The sequence below is a fragment of the Sturnira hondurensis genome, unplaced genomic scaffold, assembly GCF_014824575.4.
Source record: "Sturnira hondurensis isolate 20B ecotype Veracruz unplaced genomic scaffold, ASM1482457v3 Scaffold0001872, whole genome shotgun sequence".
Classification (NCBI taxonomy): Eukaryota; Metazoa; Chordata; class Mammalia; order Chiroptera; family Phyllostomidae; genus Sturnira; species Sturnira hondurensis.
The window spans coordinates 3320010-3346069 of record NW_028074503.1 but is presented as its reverse complement, the minus strand read 5'-3'; the positions used below and the strand labels follow the sequence as shown (position 1 = coordinate 3346069).

The window sequence follows — 26060 nt, the reverse complement described above, 5'->3', positions numbered from 1 at the left end:
CTCCCACTGATGTTTCTCTCCCTCCCTGTGCCCTCTCTCTAAAATCAGGAAGCATGTCCTCAGGTGAGGAGTAAAGAAAAGAGAGACAGATTAACATATGCGGAGGGGGGAGAAATGGCAGGGATGTACACCACACTATAAACAGTGGTTTTTAGCATACAACTGACTTTCACTTAGCATTTCTGAATTTCTGTATTAAAATGAGCATGCATGGCTTAGTTTTGTAAGCACACACAAAAAAATCTCTTTATAAAGAAGAAACTGGTAATAAATTATCTTGCTGAGATAAGAATTTCCAAGAATCATCCTTATTTTGGTAACTTATTTTGTTATTCACCTTGATGAAAGTGAGGCCACCCCGGCCAAGTGGCTCAGTTGGCTGGAACATGTCCCCTACACCAAAAGGTTGCGGATTCGATTCCTGGTCTGGGCACATGCCTACGCTGCAGGTTCAATCCCCAGTCAGAGTGTGTCAGGAGGCAACCAACTGATGTCTCTCTCTCTTCCCCACCTTCCTTTCTCTCTAAAAATCAATGATCATATCCGTATTTTATGCATTTCCCCCCATTTGTATTTATTATTTACTTTTTAAAAAAAATTTAGAAAAAGAAACATCAACTTGTGGTTCCAATTATTTATGCATTCATTAGTTGACTCTTGTATGTGTCCTGACCAGGGATCAAACCTGCAACCCTGGTGTACTGTGATGATGCTCTAACCAACTGAGCTGCCTGGCCAGGGAATGTAGTTATTCTCTAGCAAACTGTTTTCCACTTTCTTTTTTCACTATGTGGAAAATTTACTCTCCAATCTATAGGAAGGGAAAAATCTATTTGTAATGTTAAGTAGGTCATCTGAAAGTGAAATCTAAGTAAGAGACGTTGAGGGGAGAAAACTGCTTAAAATGGTACTGCTTAATTTTATGCAGAAGGAATAACTTGGTGTCAGGACACCAGTTAATATAAGAACAGGAAGAAACCACACAAAGAGCCAATTCTAAAATGATCTCTTCATTTTTAATTTCTTAAAAAGCGTGTTCACAGCACACTCCCAGGATGCCACACAGCAATGGTTTGCTGCTCTTAGACAAACAGAGTATGTCAGAAAAACAAAACAAAATTTTTCTCAATGGTTAATGGTTTTTAAAAATTAGATCTCTGAAACTTCTGTAAAGCCAATTATCACCAGTCATTGAAATCTGTTTCTGCGTAGTAGACATTTCAGAAATGTAATTTAAGTATCTACCCCAAATCACACTTCTCTAAAATGCAGTTAAAGTTATATAACAGAAAACAAAAATAAATTATTTTTCTAGAAAGAACATATTTGGCATTTTTAATAATGTTAAAGGAGAAGCTTTCAAGTGTAAATAATGTTTAGATTTTTACTTTCTGTTACCAGATTGGGTCTCCAGTGGTTCCAATCTGAAATTAATAGGAGGAATGATTACATCACATTAATGAATTTCGATCCTAACAGAGCCAGTGTACTTTTTCTAGTACAGTGCTTGCTTTATTTAACAAGTGGCGGCCAGCCAGTACTAAAAATTATTTGAAGTGAGGTCAGATAGTTTAAATTAGTTGGTTAATTTGGTGCCCAACTTGTTTCAAAGCTAGTGTTCATCACTTGACCATTAAATATTTCTAATTAGCTTGCTATATTTCTTTCAAAATAAATCAGTAAGTATATAGCTTGAGTGAAATGTAAACTGAGCTTTGTTTCATTGACTTCATTAAAATATGTCAAACAAGGTTAAACCTTATATTCTGCCCTTCCAGGTAATTTATATTTTCATTATAAATGCAGAGCAATGGCACCACAAGTTATTCTATCCATTTCAACCTAAATGTGGAAATGCTAAAAGTTAAATTTTAAAAATTTGGATGGTTAAGATCTTATATATTTATCTTTCAGAAACCTATAATGTCTTTTCTTGGATATGACCATGGAAAAGAATAATTCAGTTTATATTCATGATGTACCAATAAAAAGTATTTTGCTTATATCTATTTCCATCAACCATTCTGAAACCGAATTTCCATTTTCAACACCTACTAAAATAAGACACTTTGCTTTAGAATCATGGTCACAATCAGGAAAAAGAACTGAGAAGGGCTAATTTCAGGCCGATAAACTAATGGAGGGAAGATGCGACACAAAGCAGGGAGGTGATCAGAGCAAGTACGTTGTAATAAAAGCCTCCCTTGTAAACACATCTGTCCTTTCCTCCCACATTTGGAAATACTACCTAAGTTTTAAAAATTCTCATCGAAACATTTTATACCATAAATTCTGTAAAATTAGGTTGATTTCAACCAGATAACCTGTAGCTGTTAAAGAACTGTATTATCCTGTTCATAAGGTATATAAGATTCATAAGATGAGAGGTAGTGACATTTTATTCTCTTGATGCCGAGCTAAGAATTCCACACTCTGGCATATGGGGGAAAAGCACAGAGCACCATTGTACACGCCTCACGTTTTGGTATTTTCCAGGCACCCATAACTGCACTTGGCATTGGCAGCCGGAGACCACCGCTGTGTTAACACTGGAAGCAGTGGATGCTGGTACTGCTATTCATCACAGGGGACTGACGGACCTCCATCATCTTTCAAAAATGAAGCAGCTTTCCTTCCATTCTTCTGAACATGATCTTCATTCATTTTCTCCAAAGCTTCTATCTACAAAATTAATATCATTTAAAACGGAATCCATTTGTCAAAATACTGTTTCACAGAAATCATACTTTAGATTGAGCCAGTATGCTTACTCTCTTAAAACGAGGTCACTGCTAATGATGCCCACCTTGAAGTACACAGATGACAGTGTATTACGTACATACATTACAGCATGACACAAAGAAGTATGTTTTTTACTTGAATATATCACCAGGCCAAGGTCAATATTTAGTTATCTTTATCAAGCTAGCAATTGGCATGTCTTACTGTGTACTCTATAAAGCTTCCAGGGAACAGAAGAAGGGATTTTGCAGCATTCATTCAGCAATGGTAACTCCTACTGACTGAGCAACTGTACTGAGCTAGAAGCTAGGCTGACCATCTTTCTAGTATTTCTCTTCTGGCCTTAGACTCCAGCTTGCCAAATTCAGGTCATACAGGGGAGTTCTGCAACAGACTCTATAATTGTTCTCTGCTTTGGTATATTGTGAAAATAATTGGCTGCTGTTTCACTTTTTAGTTTTTGTTCAATTTTAAGATATTTTCTCTAGAGGGAGATTTTTTATGGTTCTATAGATCCATGTTGTAATAACTGGGTATTTCTAAGAATGGCCACTGTGAATTTTCTATGCTCAGTTACAAGCAGGGACCACATGTTATCAATTTTTGTATCACCCAGAGTGTTCAACAGTTAACTGCATAAAATGGGGAGAAATACAGTGTACTGGAAATGTGTTACCTGTCCATCTCAACCAAACTGTGAACTCCTCCAAAGAAGTGTTTTGCTGTGTCTATCTTAAGATTTAAGCCTGGAAAGGACCAAAAATATCTCAAGAAAAGAAAAATCTCAAACTGATTTTGTTTTTGAGGGGAGGGAAGGATAAAATTAGCTCAGAGTTCTGGTTATCTACAATATTCAGTATTCCACTGCCAGCGAGGAGAACAGCTAAGCTTACCTCAGCTAAGAAATCGGCTTCATTATCTGCTGAGATATTTAAACCTGAAACAGCATTGAAGAGTTCTCGTTCACTAAGAGCTTCCTTTACTCCTCCTTTCTGGAAAAACTAGTAAAAGAAATAAAGAAAATCAGTAAGCAATCTTAGCAAGGTATTGTAAAAACAGGGAACAGTACACTTGTAAGACCAGTGAATTCCACCCACAACTTTTAAAACACAGGTTTTCCTACTTCAAGTTCAACTATGCTCAGGTTCTACTGTTCTTTGTCCTCTCTTACACATCCACACTACCTTCTGAGTTAAGTTTGTCAGAGTCTACAGCTGGATTAAGTTGGCACCTTCTAAAGCTGTAAAAATGAGGGGTTTATAAAATTGTTGGCATACTTTGAATGTGTAGACTCAAAATATTCACTAAATCCCATGAACTAAAACTGTCAAACAGGAACAGAAGTAACTTCCAGTATGAAGTTATTACTCCATCATTCAGAAAGACGATTAATATCTGAAATCTGTTGCCAACACTTCATTTCCTTTGGAAATAGCAAACCACCCAACTCTATGATTACTAAGTTTTCCCTTCCCTAATGTGTTTACTCTGCCTCACAGGACACTGATCAGACACTGTAGCAGTAAGATTACTGTGCTTTCAATGGTAATAACAATGACAGTGAGCACACGGGCTTCCTACATGCAGCCTCTCTTTAAGCACTGTGCATATAATAAATGTCTACTGGACTATTTAAATGTTTGGAGCCAAAATAAAAACTTACTTTATTGGAAATTTAATTCAATGGCCCAAATATGAGGCATTCAATCAAATTCTTGCTAAAAATAAAAACTGATAAATTGAAAATAATGTTAAAGGAGACATTCTCCTTTGTGTCTTAATCTTGAAGGCAGTCAGTAACCAAATCCTTCCTTCCATTTCTAAGAACATCTTGCATGCCTACCTGGGAGACATTCCTACAGTCACGGAACAAGAACTCCAGGCCATGTGGATGGGTAGGTTCTACAGACTGACTGACATCAATCAGCCAAACCTATTTAAATATAGAGCATGCAGAGATTAACCTTCAGTAATTTACATCAAGTCATTTAATCTGAACATTAACAAAATACGCTCCTTACCTTCCCAGCGTGCCACAGCATGTTATATTCGCTGAGGTCGGCATGTACGAGTGTGCACTCAGTATATAACTGCTGCATCAACTGTGAAGAGGTGAGGCAGACATTTAGGAAACAAAGAGACAATTCTTTTTTTAAAAAATATTTTATTTATTTACCTTTAGAGGGGAAGGAGAAAGGAAGAGAAACATCAATGTATGGTTGCTTCTCATGCATCCCCTGCTGGGAACTCGCCCCTGCCGGGAACTGGCCCGCAACCCAGGCATGTGCCCTGACTGGGAATCAAACTGCGATCGTCTGGTTCGCAGGCCTGTGCTCAATCCACTGAGCTACACCAGCCAGGGCGAGACAATTCTTAAGTTACCAGCACAACTAAAATGTCTACGTCAACCAACAGCATCCAGAAAATCAAGACTAGGTTAAAGAGCTTACTTCCTCTTTGTACAGTCTAGGACCAGGGTTTTTTTCAAGGTAGGCTGGTGAAACTGAGATGATGGAGGGGATGAATGTGTGACACTGGAATTCCTTCTCCATGTGATAACAATGAGATCTGGAGGCCAAGGGGCAGACCTAGATTGTATATGAGCAAGCAGCCAGGTGTATACAGTCACTGATCAGGAGACTTGGGCTTACCCTTCATTAAAGGGCAAATGGCGCATTGACACCTCTATGGGATGTATCTAATTCCAAGGTTAAAAAGTAGTCCCTGCCAGACAGAGGAGGAAAAAGATATTGGAGTTATATATTCATTATGGATGGTGAGCCCTAGCCTTATAGTAGGTGTCAGTGTTAATGTTTGTTTGCCAGCCTTAATATAATCCAATAGAAAAAGTACATCACAGTTTCATCTCTTTCCCAGCCACTCCACCACCAAAAAAGAAGCCAGAAAAGTAATCTGATTTTCCTTTGAATGTTGTCCTATAGGAGGCAAAGAAAGTTGGATTATCTCCCTAGCTATATCTTAAAAGGTTCATTTGTGCCCTGGCTGGGTGGTTCAGTGGTTGGAACATCGTCCCATACACTTAAAGGTTGGGAGTTTGATTCCCAGTCACAGCACGTACCTAGGCTGCAGGTTCCATCCCCAGTTGGGGCGTGTATGGGAGGCAACCAATCGATGCGCTTCTCCTCACACTGATGTTTCTCTCCTTCTCTTACCCCCTTCCTCTCTCCAAAATCAATAAACATATTTTAAAATTAACTTGTATAACACTTCTGCATTCATATCAACTACTGAATGACATGAAAGCTCCATGCAGAGACTATGTAAAAAGCATGTTTCTCCACTATCAGTTAAAACAATACAGAAAAATAACAACAATATTGGGGGCATTTTCTTAAGCTAGAAAGACATCAGATTGAACTCAGTAGCTGTCCTAGAGCATAAATGGCTTCTGCATGATTCCTGACATGTGCCTTCCAACTCTAACACCTGCACAGATGGGAAACCACTCCCTACCATCTTAGGTTTTCAGCTGAACTTTCCCACATTGAGTTCAAATGTGCTTCCACTGAATTTCCCAACAAGAAAGATAAATCCTTTACAGTGAGAGCAGTATCATTTGAGAAAACACAAAAATCAGTTAGGCACTATAACTGTTAAATGTAGTAATGTCATATTTTATTTAATAAAGCTTTTCAGTAATAGTGCCATGCTCCTATGTAACTGATGCTAACAACTGAGCCTTCACTTGCTTCCTAAGTTTATTTTTCTAAAATGACTCAAGACACACACACAGTGGTATAAGGACAACTCCAATTCAAAGTTAACATTCCTTCACAAACTTCAGTTTGTTCTTATTATATCACCATAAAATAATACTATTTTAGGAAATGTTTTTAAAGTTTAGAGGAAATATTTGTTGAAGTTGGTGTGAATGCTTTCAAAGGCACAACTTACATGAAGGGTTTGATAGTAGGCTTCTTTCATTTCGTCACTACTGAGCTTTACTTCTTTCAGTTTGGGGGCTGGAACTTGATCGTGGCCAATAAAAGACATAACTAAAATGTGTTTCTTGAGAAGCACAACTTCTGGACAAGGAATCCCAGCTTTCTGCATTCTATACAGGAAGAAATTATTAAGAATGTAAAGATCAGAAGGAGAGAATGTTTTACTTATTCAGAAAATATCTAACAAAGGCCTGCAGTGATCTGGCATGTTCTACCCTGGGAGATGCAGGCATGCACTTGGGATGGTGGGAACAACAGACAGGTGAAGAGATGGTTCCAGTGCAGGCTGGTGTATGCACTGGCAGAGGTGGGGAACATCAGGACAGGCTTAGAAAAACGGGGCAACCAGGAATTTGCCAGGTTGAGACAGGGTGAGGAAATGCTGCTCTAAGGTTGGCAGCAGCTTGTGGAAGTGCATGGAGGCATTCCAGAGCACAGTCCGTTTGAGGAATGTATATAAATGGAATGTATATAAATGGAATGTATCCATGGAATGTATCCAACCCAGCTGGATCCTAATTAGAAGGAAGGGCAATATGGGTGAGGTTACAGTGACAGGTAGGCTCTACATCACAGAGGGACTTTGAACTTGTCACTAAGGACTATAGGGGCTGTTGAAAAATTTTCAGAAAGGCAAGGGTGAGACCTCAGTAGTATAGAAGAGAATGAAGGCCAGCAAGACCTCTTAGGAAAATTATTCTATACACAGAAAGTCCTACTAAGTGGAAGAATTTTGCTACTAATAGCCCTGGCTGGTGTAGCTCAGTGGATTGAGCTCAGGCCTGCAAACCAAAGGATTGAGGTTCGATTCCCAGTCAGGGCACATGCCTGGGTTGCAGGCCAGTTCCCAGAAGGGGACACACCAGAAGCAACCATACATTGATATTTCTCTCCTTCTCTCCTTCCCTTCCTCTCTAAAGGTAAATAAATAAAATTTAAAAAAAAAAGAATTTTGCTACTAATAAATATGGGTATTATATCTGAAAGCAAACATCTTTAGAAAAAATAAACTAAAATTAAGCTTTTAATAAGATTAAGATATGGGAAGGCTTTTTAATGAGTAAGATTATTACTATAATAAAATAAATTCCTTGATAAATTCTGCTTACAGAATTGAGAAACAAATTAAAGCAAAATGCAATATGACTGGTAAGACTCTACCCCCACTAAACTAACAAACATTAAATGTAAAAAATATTTCTGAAACAAAAAAGGGAAATCACTATTTATAATAAGCCTAATTGGAGGATGATAAAAGCACTTAGATATATGACAAATTATCTTAGGCAGAAAATGACTTCATTTCCATCCAACTTTACCAAGAAAATAAAAAAGAAAATGGCTCACTTATCCTAGCAATACAAAAATTCATACTTACACGCATAGAAATGTTTCTTATAGAAAGCCTTATCAAACACTAAAATTCAAGGCCTCCCATAATTTCTACAAATGAATTTAAAAGAATGCATAGATTTTTTTGCTTGGCTAACAGGCTTAACACAAACAGATAATCACTCCAGATTCTTCTAGCACAGTGAGTGTCTTTACCTTGTGAGGTTGTGCATTTCTTTCTCTGCCCACATGCGGATGATCTTGCGTGGGTTTAGTTTACTGAAGCGATCTTTAAACCTGAAGTCATCTTTTATATATTTGTCACGATTCTTAAACTCATTAAGGGTTGTTTTAAACACCTTGATGGCACATTCTGTAGGTATACGTTTACTACATTCCTTTTCATCTTCCATGCTACAGGGAAGAATAAAAATTAAATCAGTATAAGTTGCCAGGTCACAAGGAAAACAATTTCCAATAAAGATTCTCATGAGTAGATCCATCTCCTCTGAGAATGACAAGTCTTGTTTTTGGTTATTTTTTTTGGCTTTCAAGTTTTGAGTCTTAATATAACCTCAGGTTTTGGTTTTTTAAATGAAACACACTTTCAAATAAACTGTCAACCCGTTTTCAGCAATCCATAATATAATCTTCACTTAATGACTATGGAATCAAACTCAAGGAACAAGGAAGATATACAAACTTCCAAACAGGCTACAGCCTACCTGGGATGGTTCAGGGGCAAAATTCAATAAAAGCAACAAAACAGAGAGTTTTTTAAAGTTGTCTCTTTAACTGGCAGTGAAATGAGTGAAGGGGTCCCTGCCCTGTGAGTATGCAAGGAGGACCAGGGCAGAATAAAAAGGAAGTATATGAATAGACAGGTCCCTTTGGTTGGAAAGGTTAGGAAAGGCTTTATGGCGCAGGTGACATCTGAAACAGAACCAGGACAATGGGTAGAATATGAACAAGTACAGTCACAGTGTTAATAACAGGAGAGGTAGGAAACTACACAACCTGTCTGAGAGGCAAACACTATAGTTAAGACTTGGCTGCAGAGAAGAAACTGCAGGAGTTAGAGCTAAAGGAACAGGATGGAAGCAGGTCTGCAAAGAGCCCTGACGGCCTGGGTGAGAAGCCTGGATGTATTCCCAAAGGTAGCAGGAATCACCAAGGGTTTGACATACTTCAGGACAGCAAGTCGATGACAGTGTCAGGACCACAGGGAGCAGGAGCAGCAAGAGGTATGGGACCTGCTTAGCCTGTTAATGCGATGTCCCACAATAGTGAGCCACTGAACGAGTATGAATCATGGTGGTGGCCATGGAATGAATTGGAGGATGGAGGAAGAGACAACAATATTTAGCTTTAAATATCTGAAGAAGTATTCATCTGGAAAGGAAAGGAACTGTATTTCCAGGAGGCAGAATCTGACTGAACTCCCAACCCTCTCCCTCTGAACCAAGTTTTCCCTGATGACTCCTCCTCCAGTCAGCCACAGATGATTGAGCACTCCAACTGGTTCCAAGTAACTGCCTTCTCCTCCCGGGAAATTTCATTTAGCCCCATGGCCTTAAATATCCTCTGTATGGATAACTCCTACATTTCTGTCCTCAGTTCAGACTTTCCCCAGAACCTCAGGCCAATTTACATAATCCCTACTTGACACCACTTGGATTCTCGCAGGGATCTCCAAGTTAACACATCCAAAACAAAAGTCCTGATAACTGTACCTTAAACCTGCCCTCCTGGACTCTTGCCTCAGTAAGTCGTACTAGCTGGCTCTTCTAACCAAGAATCTAGCCTCTCACACCCCACACCCAAGCCATCGGCACATTACTGACTCGGACTTTCAAAACACATACAAACGGTCTCCTTGTCTTCATTTTCACTACCACCTCCTTAGTTCAAACCACTGTTATCTCTCATTTAAACTGTTACAATAACTTTTTAAACTGATTGTACTGCCTCTTCTCTTGCCCCATTATATTTCATTTTCCACATAGCAGTCTAAGTAATATTTGACAACAAAACACGTATCACCACTCTGGTTCACACTATACTTAAATAAAGAGCAGGCTCCTTGCCCTGGCCTCAGAGCCTAACCTCTTGCTTACTCCTCCAGCTCCTCACTCTCCTTCTCACACTACGCTCCAGAGTACTGGCTTCCCTACAGTCTCTCAAAGATACCAAGCTTGTACCTGTTTTAAGGCATTATAAGCACTAGCTGTCCTCTAGTCTAGAATGTTCTTCCACCCGATCTTTATACTGTATCCTAGACGTGTCATTCAAATCTTAGTTTAAATGTCATCACCAGAGAAGCCTTCACTGTCCTACTACTAAAAAGTAGTCAACCAGTCACTAAGAAATCACCCTATTTTAACTGCCACAGCACAGATCTGATATTTTTTGTTATTATTGTCGTGGAAGGGTGTTGGGGTTGGGAGGAAGCACGTTCTATGGGAGCAGGGACCTTCCTTGTGCCATTCACTGCTGTATCCCCAGTTCCCGCAAGGGTGCCTGGCACACACGAGCTCCACAAATATTTGGTGAATCGATGAGTCAATTTTCAGGGAGACAGATTAGAGATTCTATCAAAAAAATTCCCAATAATTTAAAGATGTTATATGTATTTTTGGATTTCGAGCTTTTAGGCTCACTGTCACTGGACTAGTTCAGCCATAAGAGAGATGAAGCCCTATCAGAAACACCACTGAAGAGATTCCCTACTTGGCAAGTCTCTAGGACCTATCCCAATTCACAATATTCATCGTCATTCTCCTACTAAAAACTTCCTGTTTTCTTAAAATTAACACCTCTCTGCCTAGTTTTGAAGGTCCTCCTTATCAACTTCTGGTTTATTTGGTTTTATATCCTATTACCTCTGATCATGTATCTTCTAAATCTCACTGCCTAAGCTTCAATTCTCCATTCTCAGCCCTTTAATTTTTTTTAAAGAATTAAACATTATAAATAAAGCTGAAGTTCCCTTCAGTTACTACCCCAGGTAGTTTCTTTCACTCATTATTCCACCCCTCCATGGGCAATCGCCATCGTGAACAGCATCTTTCTAGCCCTTTAAAAAAGACCCATCCACAAGCATCCACATACATAAGCATCTATTTTTAAAATTCCATATATAATTTTCTGTATAATACATGGGTGCTGTTTTTAAGCTGCTAAGCCTGTGCTAATTCGTTATGTAGCCTTGGTGTGATATACAAATTTTTTTTTAATTTTAATAAATGTAAGAAATCAAGAAACACTGCTTGCTAACAGCCAGTTCAGAGGCCCAAACAGTGAGCAACCCTAGTTCTTTCCATTCAATGAGGCCTTCCACTATTGAATAAAAAGGAACAAAAAGTGCATATTGTCTTTGCCCCATCAATTTCATTGTTAGGAATTTAGCTTAAGGATAATTTGGCAAAAGCATATCAAGGTAAATGTACAAGGTTATTCCTATATATTCAAACAGAATGCACTACCATAAAAATGGGGTGATGTAAGCCAGTAGTATAGAAGGATCTAAGATATATTACTGAGAAACCAAGACCCTGAACGTAGAGTATAATCTTTAACGTAAACAAAATAGGGCTATATGCATAAAAATTTCTGGAACACTAGAGCTAGAATTGTAAATAGTGGCTCTTTAAAAAAAAAAACAAAGACCTGTGGGCTTCTATTTTAATCCTTTCTGTAAAGTTTTAATTCCTACCATGAGTAATCTTTTCATTTTAAATAATTTGTGGCATTCGGTTATATTTGCCAGGCCTTAGGGAACCCTCAAATTAAATTTGGAAAGAGGGCAACAAAGCTTAAAGTAAGGAAGAATAACTATTTATTAAGATTAACATACCAAGTAATATCAAGTTTGACTGACCTCATTTATCCCCACAAAAATTTTATGAGGCAAGGGTCGATTTACAAATGAGGTTAAGTAATTTGCTCCAGATCACATAGCTAGAAAAATGTTGAACTATTTTATCCTAATAATCATTTTTAATCCTTTTCTTTTTCTAGCAAGCCTTGCTGTGCCTTCAATGGTAAGTAATCAGATGATTTCATATTCCTGGCATGTTCTCTAAACAGGTTCTACTTTTAAAAGTGTTCTTCTTCCTCATGCAGTTCTTTATTCATCAAACCCTTGCAAGAAAAGTGAAGTGGGTAAGATCTAAGTAGCACAACATCTCTCACTCATACGTAGACTCTAATGAACAAACTGGACTAACAAGCAAAATGGAGACAGACTTGCAGACAGCAAGATCACAACTGTGCGGGGGTATTTAGAGGTGAAGAGATTAAAAAAGGTAGAAAGACTCATGGACAAGGACAACAGTGTGGTGATTGCGGGGGCAGAAGGGATGGGCGGCTAAACGGCAATGGAAAACAATACAAAATAATCACAGACTTAAACTTATGAGTAAGAAAAAAATAGTAAATTCACTAAGATTACACTAAAAATAAATAAATAAATAGCATTAGATCTCTAAAAGATGTTTTCTTAAATAATGTAAGCTTTATTTAAAACCAGTATTTCTAAAAGTAAGGATTGGAGATATAAGGGGAGGAATCAGTGGCTGATCTAAGCATGTTTCCTTAGACCTGGCACCAAAAGGCCCCATAGTAGAAAAACTTGGGTTTGGGGACAAACCCAGATTCAGGCAGCTCTGGGAGGTGGGGGAGGCAGGGCTGGGAATATAAGACAGAAAACTGTACTTGAACAAGAATTAAATTAAAATTAAAAAACAAACAAACCAACCCAGATTCAGATTTTGCTCTAAAACTCACAGCCCCCTGTATGATATAGTATGATTACAATAAAGTAGGAAGTACTAACATATGCAGAGAAAAAAGGTTAAAGGAGTCCGCAGGAATGTAATGCTTACCTCCAGAGGAGGGTGGGATTAAGATGATTGTTTTTCTTTCTACATTCTTATGCTATCTAGATTTTCTACAGTAACACTTATCAAACTAATCTGCTTTCCATACAGCATTAACTTTGATTTTGTGTAAACCCATTCATACTGGGTAGAAGGGGGTAAGCTTTTGTTAACACAATGGTATTGTATTTTGCTCACTTACCTCCCTCCATATGCATGAAAGACAACAGATTCCTTCCCTGTACTAACGCAGCCAGTGATTGTCTCCAACATCCCACAGTTGACCATTTTATACATAAGTAAACGTGTTTTAGGATCAACTGCTTTTTCCTGCAAGAGATAAGCACTATAAATAAAAATGTTCACCACATAAAATTTTCTAAGCCATTTCTAATATTAAACATTCAAAATATATTTTTTAAAAATGTTTATTATTTACTTATAATAGGCTCTTAACAGTAGTGTCAAGAAACAATTCATTCCTGTAACTTTAACTCTAATGTCCTTGGAAATGAGTATCTAAAAAAATCATTAAAAGTCCAACATTAGCTTAGTCACAACTTATTTTGTCTCCAAAGTTTAAACAGCTTTACCAGTATACTTACTCTTTGTTTTTCTAAAGATTTAAAAATTACTTTACTCTCAAGATATTGGACATTGTCTTCATTAATGTAAAATATTAAGAGACCTGCAAATTATTATTAATATGCCATAATTTCTTTAAAATCTTAGAACATTCAATATACAATGTAAACTACACAGTTCAAATTATGACCACTGAAATATTAGTTTTAAATAAGTAATTAATAACCATTACATTAGAGCTGAAAAGTCTAAAAAGCAAAGCTACTTGGGTTTTATTTGTATCTTTGATTTGAAAAACCAATCTCATAAAAGAAATATCAAACAAAACAAAGGTAAGATTACTCACTGCAGTAGAATGTTCTTTTTTCTCATGGAGGCGGGCACTTCGACGTTCTTCTGAGTACGCATGTTGTTTTAAAGCATTGAAAACGTGGTTTGATAGTTTTAAATCCATTCCAATTCCATCTCCTACCTGAAATCCAGGTGCAAACTGACAAAATGAAGAATTAGCATCTGAATATTTTAAAACGGGGCCAGTAAAAACAAAAAATGAGATCAGTCTTTACTTGAAACAGGTCTCCTACTCAATAAATGATCAGGCTATGAAAGCAGAACCCATAGATATTAGAAAAAAAAGATAAAATGACTCATTAATAAATCCAACAGGAAGGAGATCAAGGCTATTTAAGAAACTATAACCAAAAGGAAGACATTTATTCTCTTCTGTGCACAGAGGATTTTCAATCACATCTAAAAACTAAGGTATTTCAGCATATGCTTTGTACCTTGCTTTACATAAGACAAAGGACATTATATTTTGCAGACTACACCAAATATTACCAAAGAAATATAATTTCATAATTAATTATTTCTGAGGAGTGGGTTTGTATTGCAAGCTATGCCTACTCTTGGACAATTACATTCTAGAGCTGCACTGTTCAAAACAGTAGCCACTAGCCACATGAGTATATTTAAAGTCAAATTAATTAAAATATTATAAAATAAATAATTCAGTTCCTCAGTTATATTTCAATTGTCAAATATGGCTAACATATTAGGTAGCATAGATAGAAAACATTTCTACTAGCACAGACGTTCTATTGGAAAGGGTTGTTCTAGAGTCAGATCTAGACTTTCTAGAATTTAATAATGTTTAGTTAACAAGTATCTGTATTCTCAAGTCTAAATGTTTTTCTGTTCAATTTATTTTTAGACAGAAGGGAAGGGAGGAAGAAAAAGAGGGAGAGAAACATCAATGTGTGGTTGCCCCTCATGTGCCCCCTACTGGGGACCTGGCCTGCAACCCAGGCATGTGCCCTGACTGGGAATCAAACTGGCAACCCTTTGGTTTGCAGGCCAGCACTCAGCCCACTGAGCTACACCAGCCAGGGCTCAAGTCTAAATGTTTTACATTAACCAAAATAATTATGAAAGAGAAAAACTGCTATTTTCCCCCTTTTCTCCTATTTTTTAAAAATTACATTTTATTTCTGATTTTTCGGGAGTAGTTCAGGCACAAGATTAAAAAAATTAAAGTATAAAAAAGGATATAGTAGAAAGTATTTCTTTCCCATACCTGTCCCCCAATCACCACTGTTATCTGATATTGGGTAGGGGTGCTATTTTATGAAAAGTAGTATGCTGAAAAATAAATGTTACTTCCCTGAGAACTTCTTAGTTTTAGAATCAATATAAATCAAACTATTTTTTTAGTATTATAGGTTTTTATTCTGTGGTACATTATATTCTCATTATTGGCTAAGAGTTTTCATGACATTGCCATATTATCATCTAAATCATCTTTAGAAAGGACAAAGGATATTTTTTAAAATTTAAGATACTGTCTTTAGAATCCCATGTTTTTAACTTATTATAATATAACTCTCAATTCAGAGATAAGCCTTTCTGTAACTTACATTTTCCATTCTGGCTGTATTCTTTCTCCCACACACTACTTCATCATGTTTGGTGGTGATGTCTTTTCCTTTTCCAATAAAACCCTTTTTGGGAGTAGGAACTGGTTTTGCTGAAGGCAATTAAGACAAGCCAAGTATGTAAAAATAGCAAAGACTAAACTGCTGAATTCAATATTGTCTATTAAGATAACAAAATCTTACAGTAAATTACCAAATGTGACCCCAAGATAAATATAAAATATAAGGGTTCATTGGAAAACTTAGTCTCCCTATGTTCCCGTCCAATGAAAGCACTGATACCTGCTCTATAGGGATCATCACGAGTATCCTGCCAGTCAACCTCATCTTCAGAGCTATCACTGTCTTCATAAGGATGCACTTTCCGATAATTTTCAAAGGAAATTGAAACTTAAAAAGCAAAAATAGTTGAAGACTTATTTAGGAGCACTTTACAAGCATTTTCTACCACCCAATGCAGTTGTCGCAATAAGGCCATAGTACCTTTGCTGTCTCCATTGAATTTTTTTTCTTCACGCCTCAGCTGTGCATCATATTCTCTGTCAAATTCCATCTGTAGCATCTGAGCCAGCATTAGGTCACTGGAAGTATCAGTGTTTTCTCCAGTAATAAATGGTCCTTCAGCAACACTATTCAAAATAAGGCAATATAAATTAATATACTGTGCTTGTATGGAAATACATGCTACCAATTATGAGAGTAGGATGTGCTTTTTCACTGTTAAAAATTGTACTAAAGAAACAATGGAAACAAACTTTATGGAAGTACTTTCTCCTGCCCAGCTGCCCTCTGATTAACGACAGAACCTGTGAGAGCACCAACTAGGGTTAAGAAAGCTGTGAGAGAAAGCTAAAGGGTCTATAACAAAATCCACACTAGGACCTAGAATTCATTTCTTCTGTGTTCTAATCAAAGGAGAGACAACATCTCTACCAAAAGATAACCTACAGACATCTGTTTAAAGCATTATTTGATAATCTGGAGACCATCTGGTTTGCTGTTGCAATAACTAAATCACAAAGAAACCGAGAGGTTTGCCCAAGATAATACTGAAAACTCATCATAGAACTAAAACCAAAACTCAAATATCAGTAGACTCCAGTGTGGTGCTCTTTCTACTGCACTGCTTTTCTAAATGTATTTCTTAGTCATTTGTAATGACAATCACTAATCAAATCCTAAAACTTTATTATAATAAGCTGCTAGACAAACTAGATTCTTTGTGAATTTTACTTACGCAACTTTAGGAAAAGTGGCAGCTTCTTCTTCTAATTGCAACTCCTTAGCCAACTGTTCACTCATTACATCAGCCAAAGAACAAGACATTGTATTTTGAGGGGTAGCCCATGGACACTAAAAAAAAAAAAAAAGAATTTAATTCATAATACTGAAATTAAAATATCTTCCAAACTTGGAAATAAGGTTATCTTTTGAGAATCAAACCTGTTAAATCACCCCAAAGTAAAAATATCTACCAGCTCAAATCTAACCAAGGATAAGTGTAAACTAAAACAATCCAAAGCACTTTCTAACTTGTTTGATAAGGGTGTCCTTTTAGTTGAAGGGAACCATCAGGCTATCATAGCATCACCCACTAGCCAATGAGTTCATGTCATGAAATGCCCTTTGTTCCAATTCCATGATTCCCCAAGCAACCTTCTGTTTATAATTTAGCTTCCAAAGAAGATTCTCTTAATAGGAATAGACTAAACCAAATGGCACAAGTCAAAGCCCACTCGGAAGTTATACCTCTTTCTAATGTACAAAGTAAGTCTTGTATGTAAAGTGTGTGTCAGTCTCTCTCAAGACATGCTAAAAGAAAAATAATGACAAAATTAAAAAGCTATAGCAAAGTGGTATTTTGTGAAACTCTTCTTAGGTGGCTATCCAATCAGCCTTCCTCAATGATATCAGTATCTTGGCTCTCTTGAACTACAAAAAAATTCTTAATTTTTGAGGGAGAAACCTTTACGCAGCAGCAGCAAATGATTACATTTGCTAGTCTAGTGATTAGGGCCATCAACATTGAATAAGATGTCTAAATCTCTCATAAACTTGCCCAGCTCCCCTTCCAAGATTCTACCCCAAAGTACCCCCCTCCCATCACCAAGCTACTTATAAGAGCCTCCAGTCCTGCTAGTTTCCAGTCAGCACACAACACAAAGGTTTTTCTAAAATGCAGATTTAAATGGTCCAGGTTCTTAACTTAAAGCTCTTTCATTGTTCTAATGTTTCCCATTACCTTTATGATAAAGTCCAAACTCATTCCTTAACTACCACCAAGTGTCTAATTTAGAATACAGTATACGATACTGTTAGCCAAACAAAACCGTTTAATCACGGTTAGCCAGTAACAAATCTCTAGCTGGCCTGAGGGCTTGTTGGTGGGACTTTGAGACACAGCTAGGCGAGAGACCCTAGTTCAGGTTCCATAACTCCTGAACTTGAGGTTCAGGAATTTACTTGGTTCAGGCTGTTAGGGTGGTTAAGTGTGATAAATGGCAACTAGCCATAAGTGAATCAGAACCAAGTTTAATTGAGACTCGCCCTGACAGGGGTGAGATGGACCCAGGTCCCAGCACATACCTAGCCTATATCAGATTGACCTGGAAAAAACAGGAAGGCTTCGCAAGGCCTGGTGTGACTTCATTCACTCAGCTCTTATCAGCAACTGAGCACTCTCCTGCTGAGCATTTTGAGGTCAGGAATCTTGAAGCTCTCTGTAATCTGGAGAATATAGCTAATCTTTTGGCCACAGGATTCTGCTGACATCCTCCTAAATCCTCTAGGTAAAAGACATAATGCTACCTGGAAATGCTTCGTCTGATCAGTTTCAAAATTTAGGTTCCAAAGGGCAAATGACTATATTCTCTACCTTAGAATTGCCAATCATATAATGCAATGACTAACAGTAAAATAAAAGACAATAGCTCACTGTATTTGAGTCACTAGGCTAAATATACAAAACTTATATAGATTACTTAAGTGACACAATAATTGAGCAGTTGCAATATCTTCCCTATTTCACAGATTTAGAAACTGATACACAGAAATTTTTTTTTTTGTAGATGGAAGTGCTGAGATTAGAACCAAGGCAGAAGGACTTAAGAGGTGGCACTGGTAGCATTTTGCTGTACTGCTTCCCTAATCTTGGCTTGACATTTAAGAAGCAAAGTGCTGTACAGCCTGCAGCCTAAAATCCAAATTCCTCAGCAATAAATGCCCTTCACAACTTGACCTAATTTAACTTTCCAGTCCCAATAACCCTCATTAACCTATGTTCAAGCAGCATAATTATATGCCAAACATGGCACACTTTTACCCTTCCACACCTTCATGCATGCTCTTCTCTCATGACTTTTTCTTCCTCATGTATTTCCCCCAATTAAATTACACCTCCTCCTCAAGACTCAATTTCTATCCCTTCCTTTGTGTTTCCATACCACTGTGTACTGTTTGAGCAGGACCAATCACTCTGTATCAGAGTTACCACATCAACCACACTACTAGCCTCCTGGAAGGCAGGGTCTTCTCATTCTCAGAGCCCGGCAGAAAGCTTCAGACATAAAGAGGCATTCAAAGCACTTACTGAATGTGCGCCAAAAGGAGAGAAACACTGTAGATATTTCATGAAACTGTCAGGTTGTCCCTAGCCTGTAGAGGTCTGGTGCCTTTCTAGACCCCTACTATAGTCCCTTTTCCACCTTGAAGTTGGCCCCTTTGCCTACCCACTTCTGGTGTTTCTAGCCTTTTACCAAGGCCAATTATTTCCACTAACGTGTAAAATTAGCTGATCATTCCTTAGAATAGGCAAAAATGATAGGAAGTAACTGTAATTTTGAGACACAAATTTACTTACTTCCAAAATAAACTGAATCAGAAGGAGAAATGTGGAGAGCTAAGCGGGCACGAAGACACCCTCCTCAATCCCATAGTTCTCGCTCCTCAGAGACTTAGACTCCAGAGTTGCATTTCCTTGTGCCTCCGCTGACCAGCTCAGCTGGGCCACCTCCCTCGGGTGAGGGTAAATAAGCAAAGACTTCGAAAGGCTGCCAACTCCCATTCTTCGATGACATCCAAACTCTTCAAACCAGCAGTCAAAAGCCCTCCATAAAACTTGTCAAGCTGTGGGGGACAACCCACCACAGGCACAAGGGGTCAGAAAATTCACCACGGCTGCTCCTAGGAATGAGCACCATGGAGTTTATGCAGGGGAATCCTCTGTCATCACCTTGCAACTCTCTTCAGTAAAGCAGACATCTTTGTAATCAGAGACACTTTATTACTTGTTAAAGCAGTAATAAACCGTAGAAGAGAATCTCCATCTTTGCAGTCTAACATCACTTCCCACTATTCCCTTCATCAACATAAACACACCACTGATCAAGACTGGAAACCCCACACAATCCTTTCCAGTTAGTTCCTCTGCTCTAAATGACATCAAGCCTATAACCAGCTCTCTGATTTATTCTCTCCCTTTTGCTGAAGAACCCTGAGACACACCATGTTTTCCTTGCCTCCTCGAAACTGCCACCACTGAACTCTCCTCCTTGGAGTTCTTCTCTACTGCCGTATTCTCCCAGACCTGGCTGGCTGCAGACTAGAGGGAAACAGTCCCCTTTTCCTTCCAGCTCCTAAAGATGCATCCTTAGCTGCCCGACCCATTTTTCTTTTTTTAAAGCTTGTACTGCAGACAACTATGGGGAAAGAATCAAGTAAAAGGAACAAACAGCAAATACAAAGGGGGCACATAAAAATAGAGTCCTCAACTTGAAGCAAATCAAGAGAACCCTAACCTACAGGAAGGGCCCTCATCAACCCATGCAGCTAGAAGATACAATCTAGACAGAGTATTTGAGTGGGTAATTTTACTTAAGACACGAGTCTCTGGAACGTGCTATCTGGGTCTATAAAACAACATTAAAGCATTTTTTAACTTTAAATTTTAGACATAGTTTTTGATGTTACATTTCTGATGTTACAAATATCAATACCAATATAAACAAAAGTTCCCTGAGGTCCTCAATGACTTTTGAGAATGTAAAGAAGTTCTGACTGAAAGTCTTGTGAATCGCTGGCGTTTATCATTCTTTCCATTTTTCAAGACCTTCTTCAAAACTCCACCTTCTCCATGTATGCTTCTAGAATCACTTTGCTCTTGCAAAAAGTTAGAGAAGAAAAGGATTAAATAAAACTTGCAGCATCTTTCTAATTCTTTTGCCTGCAAAATGCTATCTTCCCAATAGAATACCAATAAACCTAGCAGTTTTTTGATGTTGTTGAATGATAAAAATAAAACCTGATGATGTATATGATGTATACTTAAATGAAAATATGACTAATATCAAGTATTTCATTACTGAATTAATTTTGTAAGTAAAATTTGATCTGAGGTTAGGTAATCTGAGCAAAATTCATTTCACCTGGCATTTTCACAAGTTATTTTTAAGTTCTTAAGTGGAGGAATTTAACACGTAACATATGTATTAATTATTGTCTACTGATTTCATCCTTTTAAGTCTACTGATCTTGGACTTGAAAACACGGCTTTAATAGGAAAAAATACACAAAATAACATGTGGCTGTAACCCCCCAATTGCCAATGGAATACCTTAGATTTTCCCCACAGTTGTATGAAACTTTCATAAAATTATTTTTCCTTTACTTAGTAGCTAATTATTTCCCCCCTCTTCTGTTAAGATCTAGCCTGAAGATCCAATAAGATTAACAAGTGGCCTTTTACACGAAAACAAAAAATGTTCTGTGTTGGCCGTTAAAGAACAATTATGAAGCTAAAAAAGTCGGATTCCTTCACAACTTCAATGCGAAGAACACAGAATCCCAACTGATGCACTCTTATTTTCAAGCAAACCCTCAATAAAACGCATAAAAGTCTTTTCATCCCTTTAGTGAAAGTATCATGAGAAAGAGCAGACTGAAATCCAGAAACCAAATGTGAAATGTGAAATATGAAATAAACGGAAGAGTTAGCCATTGCAGGAAAAAGCTTAAATGTTACAGCCCCAGGCTGACAAGAATTCATATCCGTTTTAGTGTGTCGAGTGCACCTGACTATTAGCCTGGGTGGAGAGTAGGTGCTCTTGCATTTACCTTTTACTACTTAAAAAACAAGAAGTTGCCTAAGTAGGATAACCACACTTGCCAAGTGAAGCCAACAGCTGTCGCCGATCCGGCTTCCTGTGTTATTGGGCTGACTCACTCGGCCCGTCCAAAACAAGCCCGTGCTGGCCTTCCCGCAAACGTCACGGTCTCCGAGCGAGTCCAGCCCACAGATACGCTATGGAGTTTCAGACAGCAAGGGGACGACCTAGAAAGAGGCCCCAAGTCTCTGGCAACCTGGGCCCCCTCCCCGCGTCTCCTACCCCCACCCCTGCGGCCCTGCTGCCAGTCCCCCCTTTCTGGGGTCGCCGGGGTTTCGCCCAGAACTTCCCGAGTCGCCTGCCGGTCCGCCTAGGCGTCTGCCACGCTCTCCGGGCTCTCCGACAGAACCAGCCCAGGTGATCACGGTAGGTGCGTTTGCCCCGACCGTCCCTCACCTTGCTGGGTCCCCAGGCCGCTGCCGGCCCGGGTTCAGGGGATGACACTCCGACCAGATCCATGTGGGGAAAGAAACCAGAGACGAGAACAGAGCAGAGAGATGACAGGACCGGGAAGCAGCCTCCGCCGAGGAGACCGGAGGCCGGGCAGGGGCGACTGGGGGATCGGGCCGGAGAAGGAGCCGGAGCAGGGATGACAGATGGCGGCGGCTGCCGCCGCGTCCGGAACTAAACCTTTTCTCTTCTTCCTTTTCCGCTGGGATCGTCGCTTCCAATTGGCCACCGCCTTGGGCTCCGCCTTAAGTCACCTCTGCCCGTTCCTGGGGGTTGCACTTCCGGCCGCTGCTCTGAGCTCTGGGCTCCGGGCCCGGGGCTCCGGCCTGCCGTTCCTGGTCGACCGGGTTGGGCTGGGCAGAGTCTGGGTGTGGTTACTTTTCTGGTCAGGCCACACCCTGGCCGCGCGCCGTCTTCCCCTTCCGCTGGGCTAGACATCCGGTGGATGCGGTTATCTGAGTTGGACCGCGTGGACTATAAATAAACAAGCAGAGGACGTTCTATGTTCGCTCATTTTTTCTCAAATCAATTCTAAACTGCGATGGAATGGGAGACAGAAAGTGGCAGGTTTCGAGAGCGGAGGGAGACTGAGGAAGACGATCGGACTTTGTTGCAGTTTGTCCTTTGGAGGCGGGGCATGGAATGTGGAAATTTATAAAATGAGTTATGTAACATAGAGCATAAATGGGACGTCCTAATAGAATTTTTGATTCAGTATTTTGTATAGAGATTCTCATAAAGTTGAGTGGATAATATCTAAGCATTACATTTCACATATATTCAATCATCACTCAAAGTACTGTACTAACTCGTCGGTCCTCAAAATAATCCTGAGAGGTAAAGGCTACCGTTCATCCCTTTTTACTGATAATGAAGTTAAGGCACAGGGGGGATAATTTGCTCTAAGCCATACAGCAAGTAAGTAGTGAATCCAGGCAGTCTGGGTCTGGAGACTGGCGTTACTAGACTATGTATGCCAACTATTCGGACATTCTACAAGTCAGTACTCAATAACTTCTCCCTAAACTGCAGTTCTGAGTCAGGATCCCATGCTTGAGATCCCTGGTGTGCTGACTTTAATGATTTTCGTTAGCATACAATCCTTCCAATTCCAGATCATGTTCTGAATCTTCCAAAAACTCAAAACTAAAATAAGGCAAAGCTATAGCTATACAGTAGGATACCTACAGCCTTAAGCTTGGCAAATGTCTATATTTGTGAATCTGTGGGAATTGTATTCCGTTTTAGTGTTTAAAGGATTGCAGTCAGTGTTCAAAGATACAAATAATTCAGGACAAATAGTTGTAACCAGAAGTTAAATGGACTCTCACTTCTGAATTAGAAACAGGAAAGATCAACCAAGAGATGTTATTGGAGCCTTTTATTATTATTTTTGTTTTGTGGGAGTGTTTTTTGCCTTATATATTTTTAAATTCATCTTTCAATTGCAATTGACATACAATATCAGATAACAATTGTACAAAATAGTGACTAGACATGTATTTACCTTACGAAGTGATTCCCATATCTCTAGTGCCCATCTGATACCATATATATATAGTTATTACAGTACTACTGACTACATTCCCTGTGCTGTAGTTTACACCTCTGTGACTCTTTTTAAAAGTGGCAATTTGTACTTGGAGCCTCCAACTAAATGAGCCAAGAATTTCTAAAGAAAAAAATTGGAAGAGAGCAGATCAGAAAGAAGGGGTGAAATGCAGTGCCTAACAAAAATGTGTCTCCATTAGGGAGGCGCACCAGGAAAGGACAAGAAGTTGAATGTAGAACTAAAAATCTGGGTATTTTTTAGATCATTTATTCAGCAAATTTTATTGAGTATTTTCTTGAGTGCCTAACATTGGGTTGATGAATATGAATAAAAATAGGTCTCATGGACCTTGAGGACTGACACTTCATAAACCAAGTACACTTAAGTGTTAAAAATGCTCTAATAGAGCCCTGGCTGATGTAGCTCAGTGAATTGAGCACAGGCCTGTGAAATACAGGGCCGTCAGTTCAATTCCCAGTCAGGGCACATGCCTGGGTTATGGGCCAGGTCCCCAGTAGGGGACACATGAGAGGCAACCACACATTGATGTTTCTCTCCCACCCTTTCTCCTTCCCTTCCCCTCTCTCTAAAAATACATAAATAAAATATTTTTAAAAAATGCTCTGACAGAAACACATGGGAATGTAAAGGAGGGAGAGGTCAGTAACAGAAAGTGTAAGTGTAATCAGAAAGTGTAACCCACCTCACCATTCTTTTGACTTTGTTTCTGTAAATGCAGACTCTGACTCATATGTAACATGTAGAAGAACAGCGTGTTTGTATGAGAATCTGAGGAGCTACCTTCAGAAGATAACAGACTGCAACCTTCAGACATCCTGGCTCCAGGAGATTTGTTGACCTTCAACCCTGGAGCCAGGATGACATAAAACCAGGATGTTGAGATTCCAGGATGTTGAGATGACTGAACTGGGAGGATGCACACCAGACCATCACTTGCCTTATCAAAATGGATTGTGCTCGTCTCGTCTGCACATAGAGAACTTTTCAACTCCCTCCCTTATCTCTTTGTTTTGTCCCCCTCTCCCTCCTTATGTAAACCTCTGCTTTGCACTGAGGTGTTAAGATGGGCTTTGATACAAGAGTTCCCCATCTTCCAGGTGGCCGGCACCTGAAAATAAACCACTTTCCTTACACCAGAACCTGTCTCTCAAGCATTGACTTTCTAAGCAGCAGGCAGCCAGACCTGCGTTCGGATACATACCCGGATGTTCAGAAAAGCTTCCTTAAACTAGATGATGCTGATCTCAGTCTTGCAAGAAGAGCAGACATCAGCGAGATGGGCTGTGGGGCAAGAGGGTGCATATACAGCACACATTGGAAAGGGGCGTGTGGTTTGGCATGGGCAAACCTGGGGTTCAACAGGGACAAAGTAAAAGATTGAGTTGGGAGTGCAGGGGAGGGCCGGATCCAAGAGATGCTAAGGATTTCAGAGTTTAGATAAGAATCATAAAAAGAAGAACAATGTTTTCAGATTTGCTTACTAGAAAGATAATTCTGACAGCTGCGTGAAGGGTGAATTGAAGGGTGAGGTTGGAGACTGAAAAACTGCCAGGTGATTGATGATGAGAGTTGTCTGAAATTCCACTGACACATTCTTTAAATGTGTTAATACTTTCAGTCTAATTTCAAGATTCAGAAACTTAAAAATTTTCTTTAAAATGACTCTGTATATTCCACGTGTATTACCAAGATTTTCTTTTTTGGTCTTGGTGTCTGATGTTGGTAGTACCCGGTGGGAGTGGGGCAGAATGGGAGGCAAGGCATCTCAGTGGAGATCAAGGAGCTGAGAGAACTTCTCCTTTCCATTGGTTGACTAGGTGGATGGTGGTGTCTGAAGATGTGACTTGGAGGAAAGATGAAGATCATCTTAATTTTGGATATGTTACCTGTAAGTGTCCTATGGAACAGACAGCTATCAAAATTTGTAAATACACATTTATTTGCCTATAGGAGCAGGGAACGTGTTTATCTTGATCATTGTGCTAAGCAATGCCTAGTAGGGTGTCTGACATACAATGAGCACTCAGTAGATATTTGAGAATGAGTGAACTGAAAGGATGCAGTTGAAAATGGCTAACGGGGGGCTTGGAGTGCATGAGAAAGAAATAGGGGCTGAAATAGAAATTTAATAGTCACCATCATAGCTACCATTTATTTAATGCTTGCTGTGTTGTATTGAACCCTTCAAATATAGTAGCTCATTCGATTCTTAAGAAATTCCGAGAGATATTGCCAGCTCCATTTCATAGCTCAGGAAACTGAAATTCGTCTCACATAATGAATTATATGCTTTCTACTGGTTATGAAAGAAAATGAAAATGGAGATGCCTTTTAGGGAGAATATAGGGAGTTAAAGGACAAGAAATTTTGATAAAATTGGAATAAAGAAGTTCAGTGGGAGAAATGGGATCATGGATAAAAACAGAGATTCTGGGCTA

At 39.0% G+C, this 26060-nt stretch overlaps 1 protein-coding gene across 1 annotated transcript; it reads right to left on the bottom strand.

The window, feature by feature from the left end:
• Positions 1-997: 997 nt before the first annotated feature.
• Positions 998-22238, bottom strand: RIOK3 (RIO kinase 3). Its single transcript, XM_037031922.1, has 13 exons — positions 21996-22238; positions 16676-16791; positions 15922-16067; positions 15721-15828; positions 15421-15530; positions 13851-13994; positions 13122-13249; positions 8256-8453; positions 6658-6817; positions 4764-4844; positions 4586-4675; positions 3636-3743; positions 998-2682 (listed from the first exon to the last, which is right to left on the bottom strand). The coding sequence occupies exons 1-13, from the start codon at positions 22056-22058 to the stop codon at positions 2575-2577; spliced, it is 1560 nt and encodes a 519-aa protein (XP_036887817.1). The 5' UTR covers positions 22059-22238; the 3' UTR covers positions 998-2574.
• Between the last annotated feature and the right edge of the window lie 3822 nt (positions 22239-26060).

Excerpts from the sequence above, each read along its gene's own strand:
- RIOK3 (XM_037031922.1), bottom strand. The coding sequence starts at position 22,058 with ATGGATCTGGTCGGAGTGTCATCCCCTGAACCCGGGCCGGCAGCGGCC. Across the intron at positions 15,829-15,921 it reads ATTCAATGGAGACAGCAAAG|TTTCAATTTCCTTTGAAAAT; the intron begins GTACTATGGCCT and ends TTGCTTTTTAAG. Across the intron at positions 4,676-4,763 it reads TGCTGTGGCACGCTGGGAAG|GTTTGGCTGATTGATGTCAG; the intron begins GTAAGGAGCGTA and ends ATATTTAAATAG.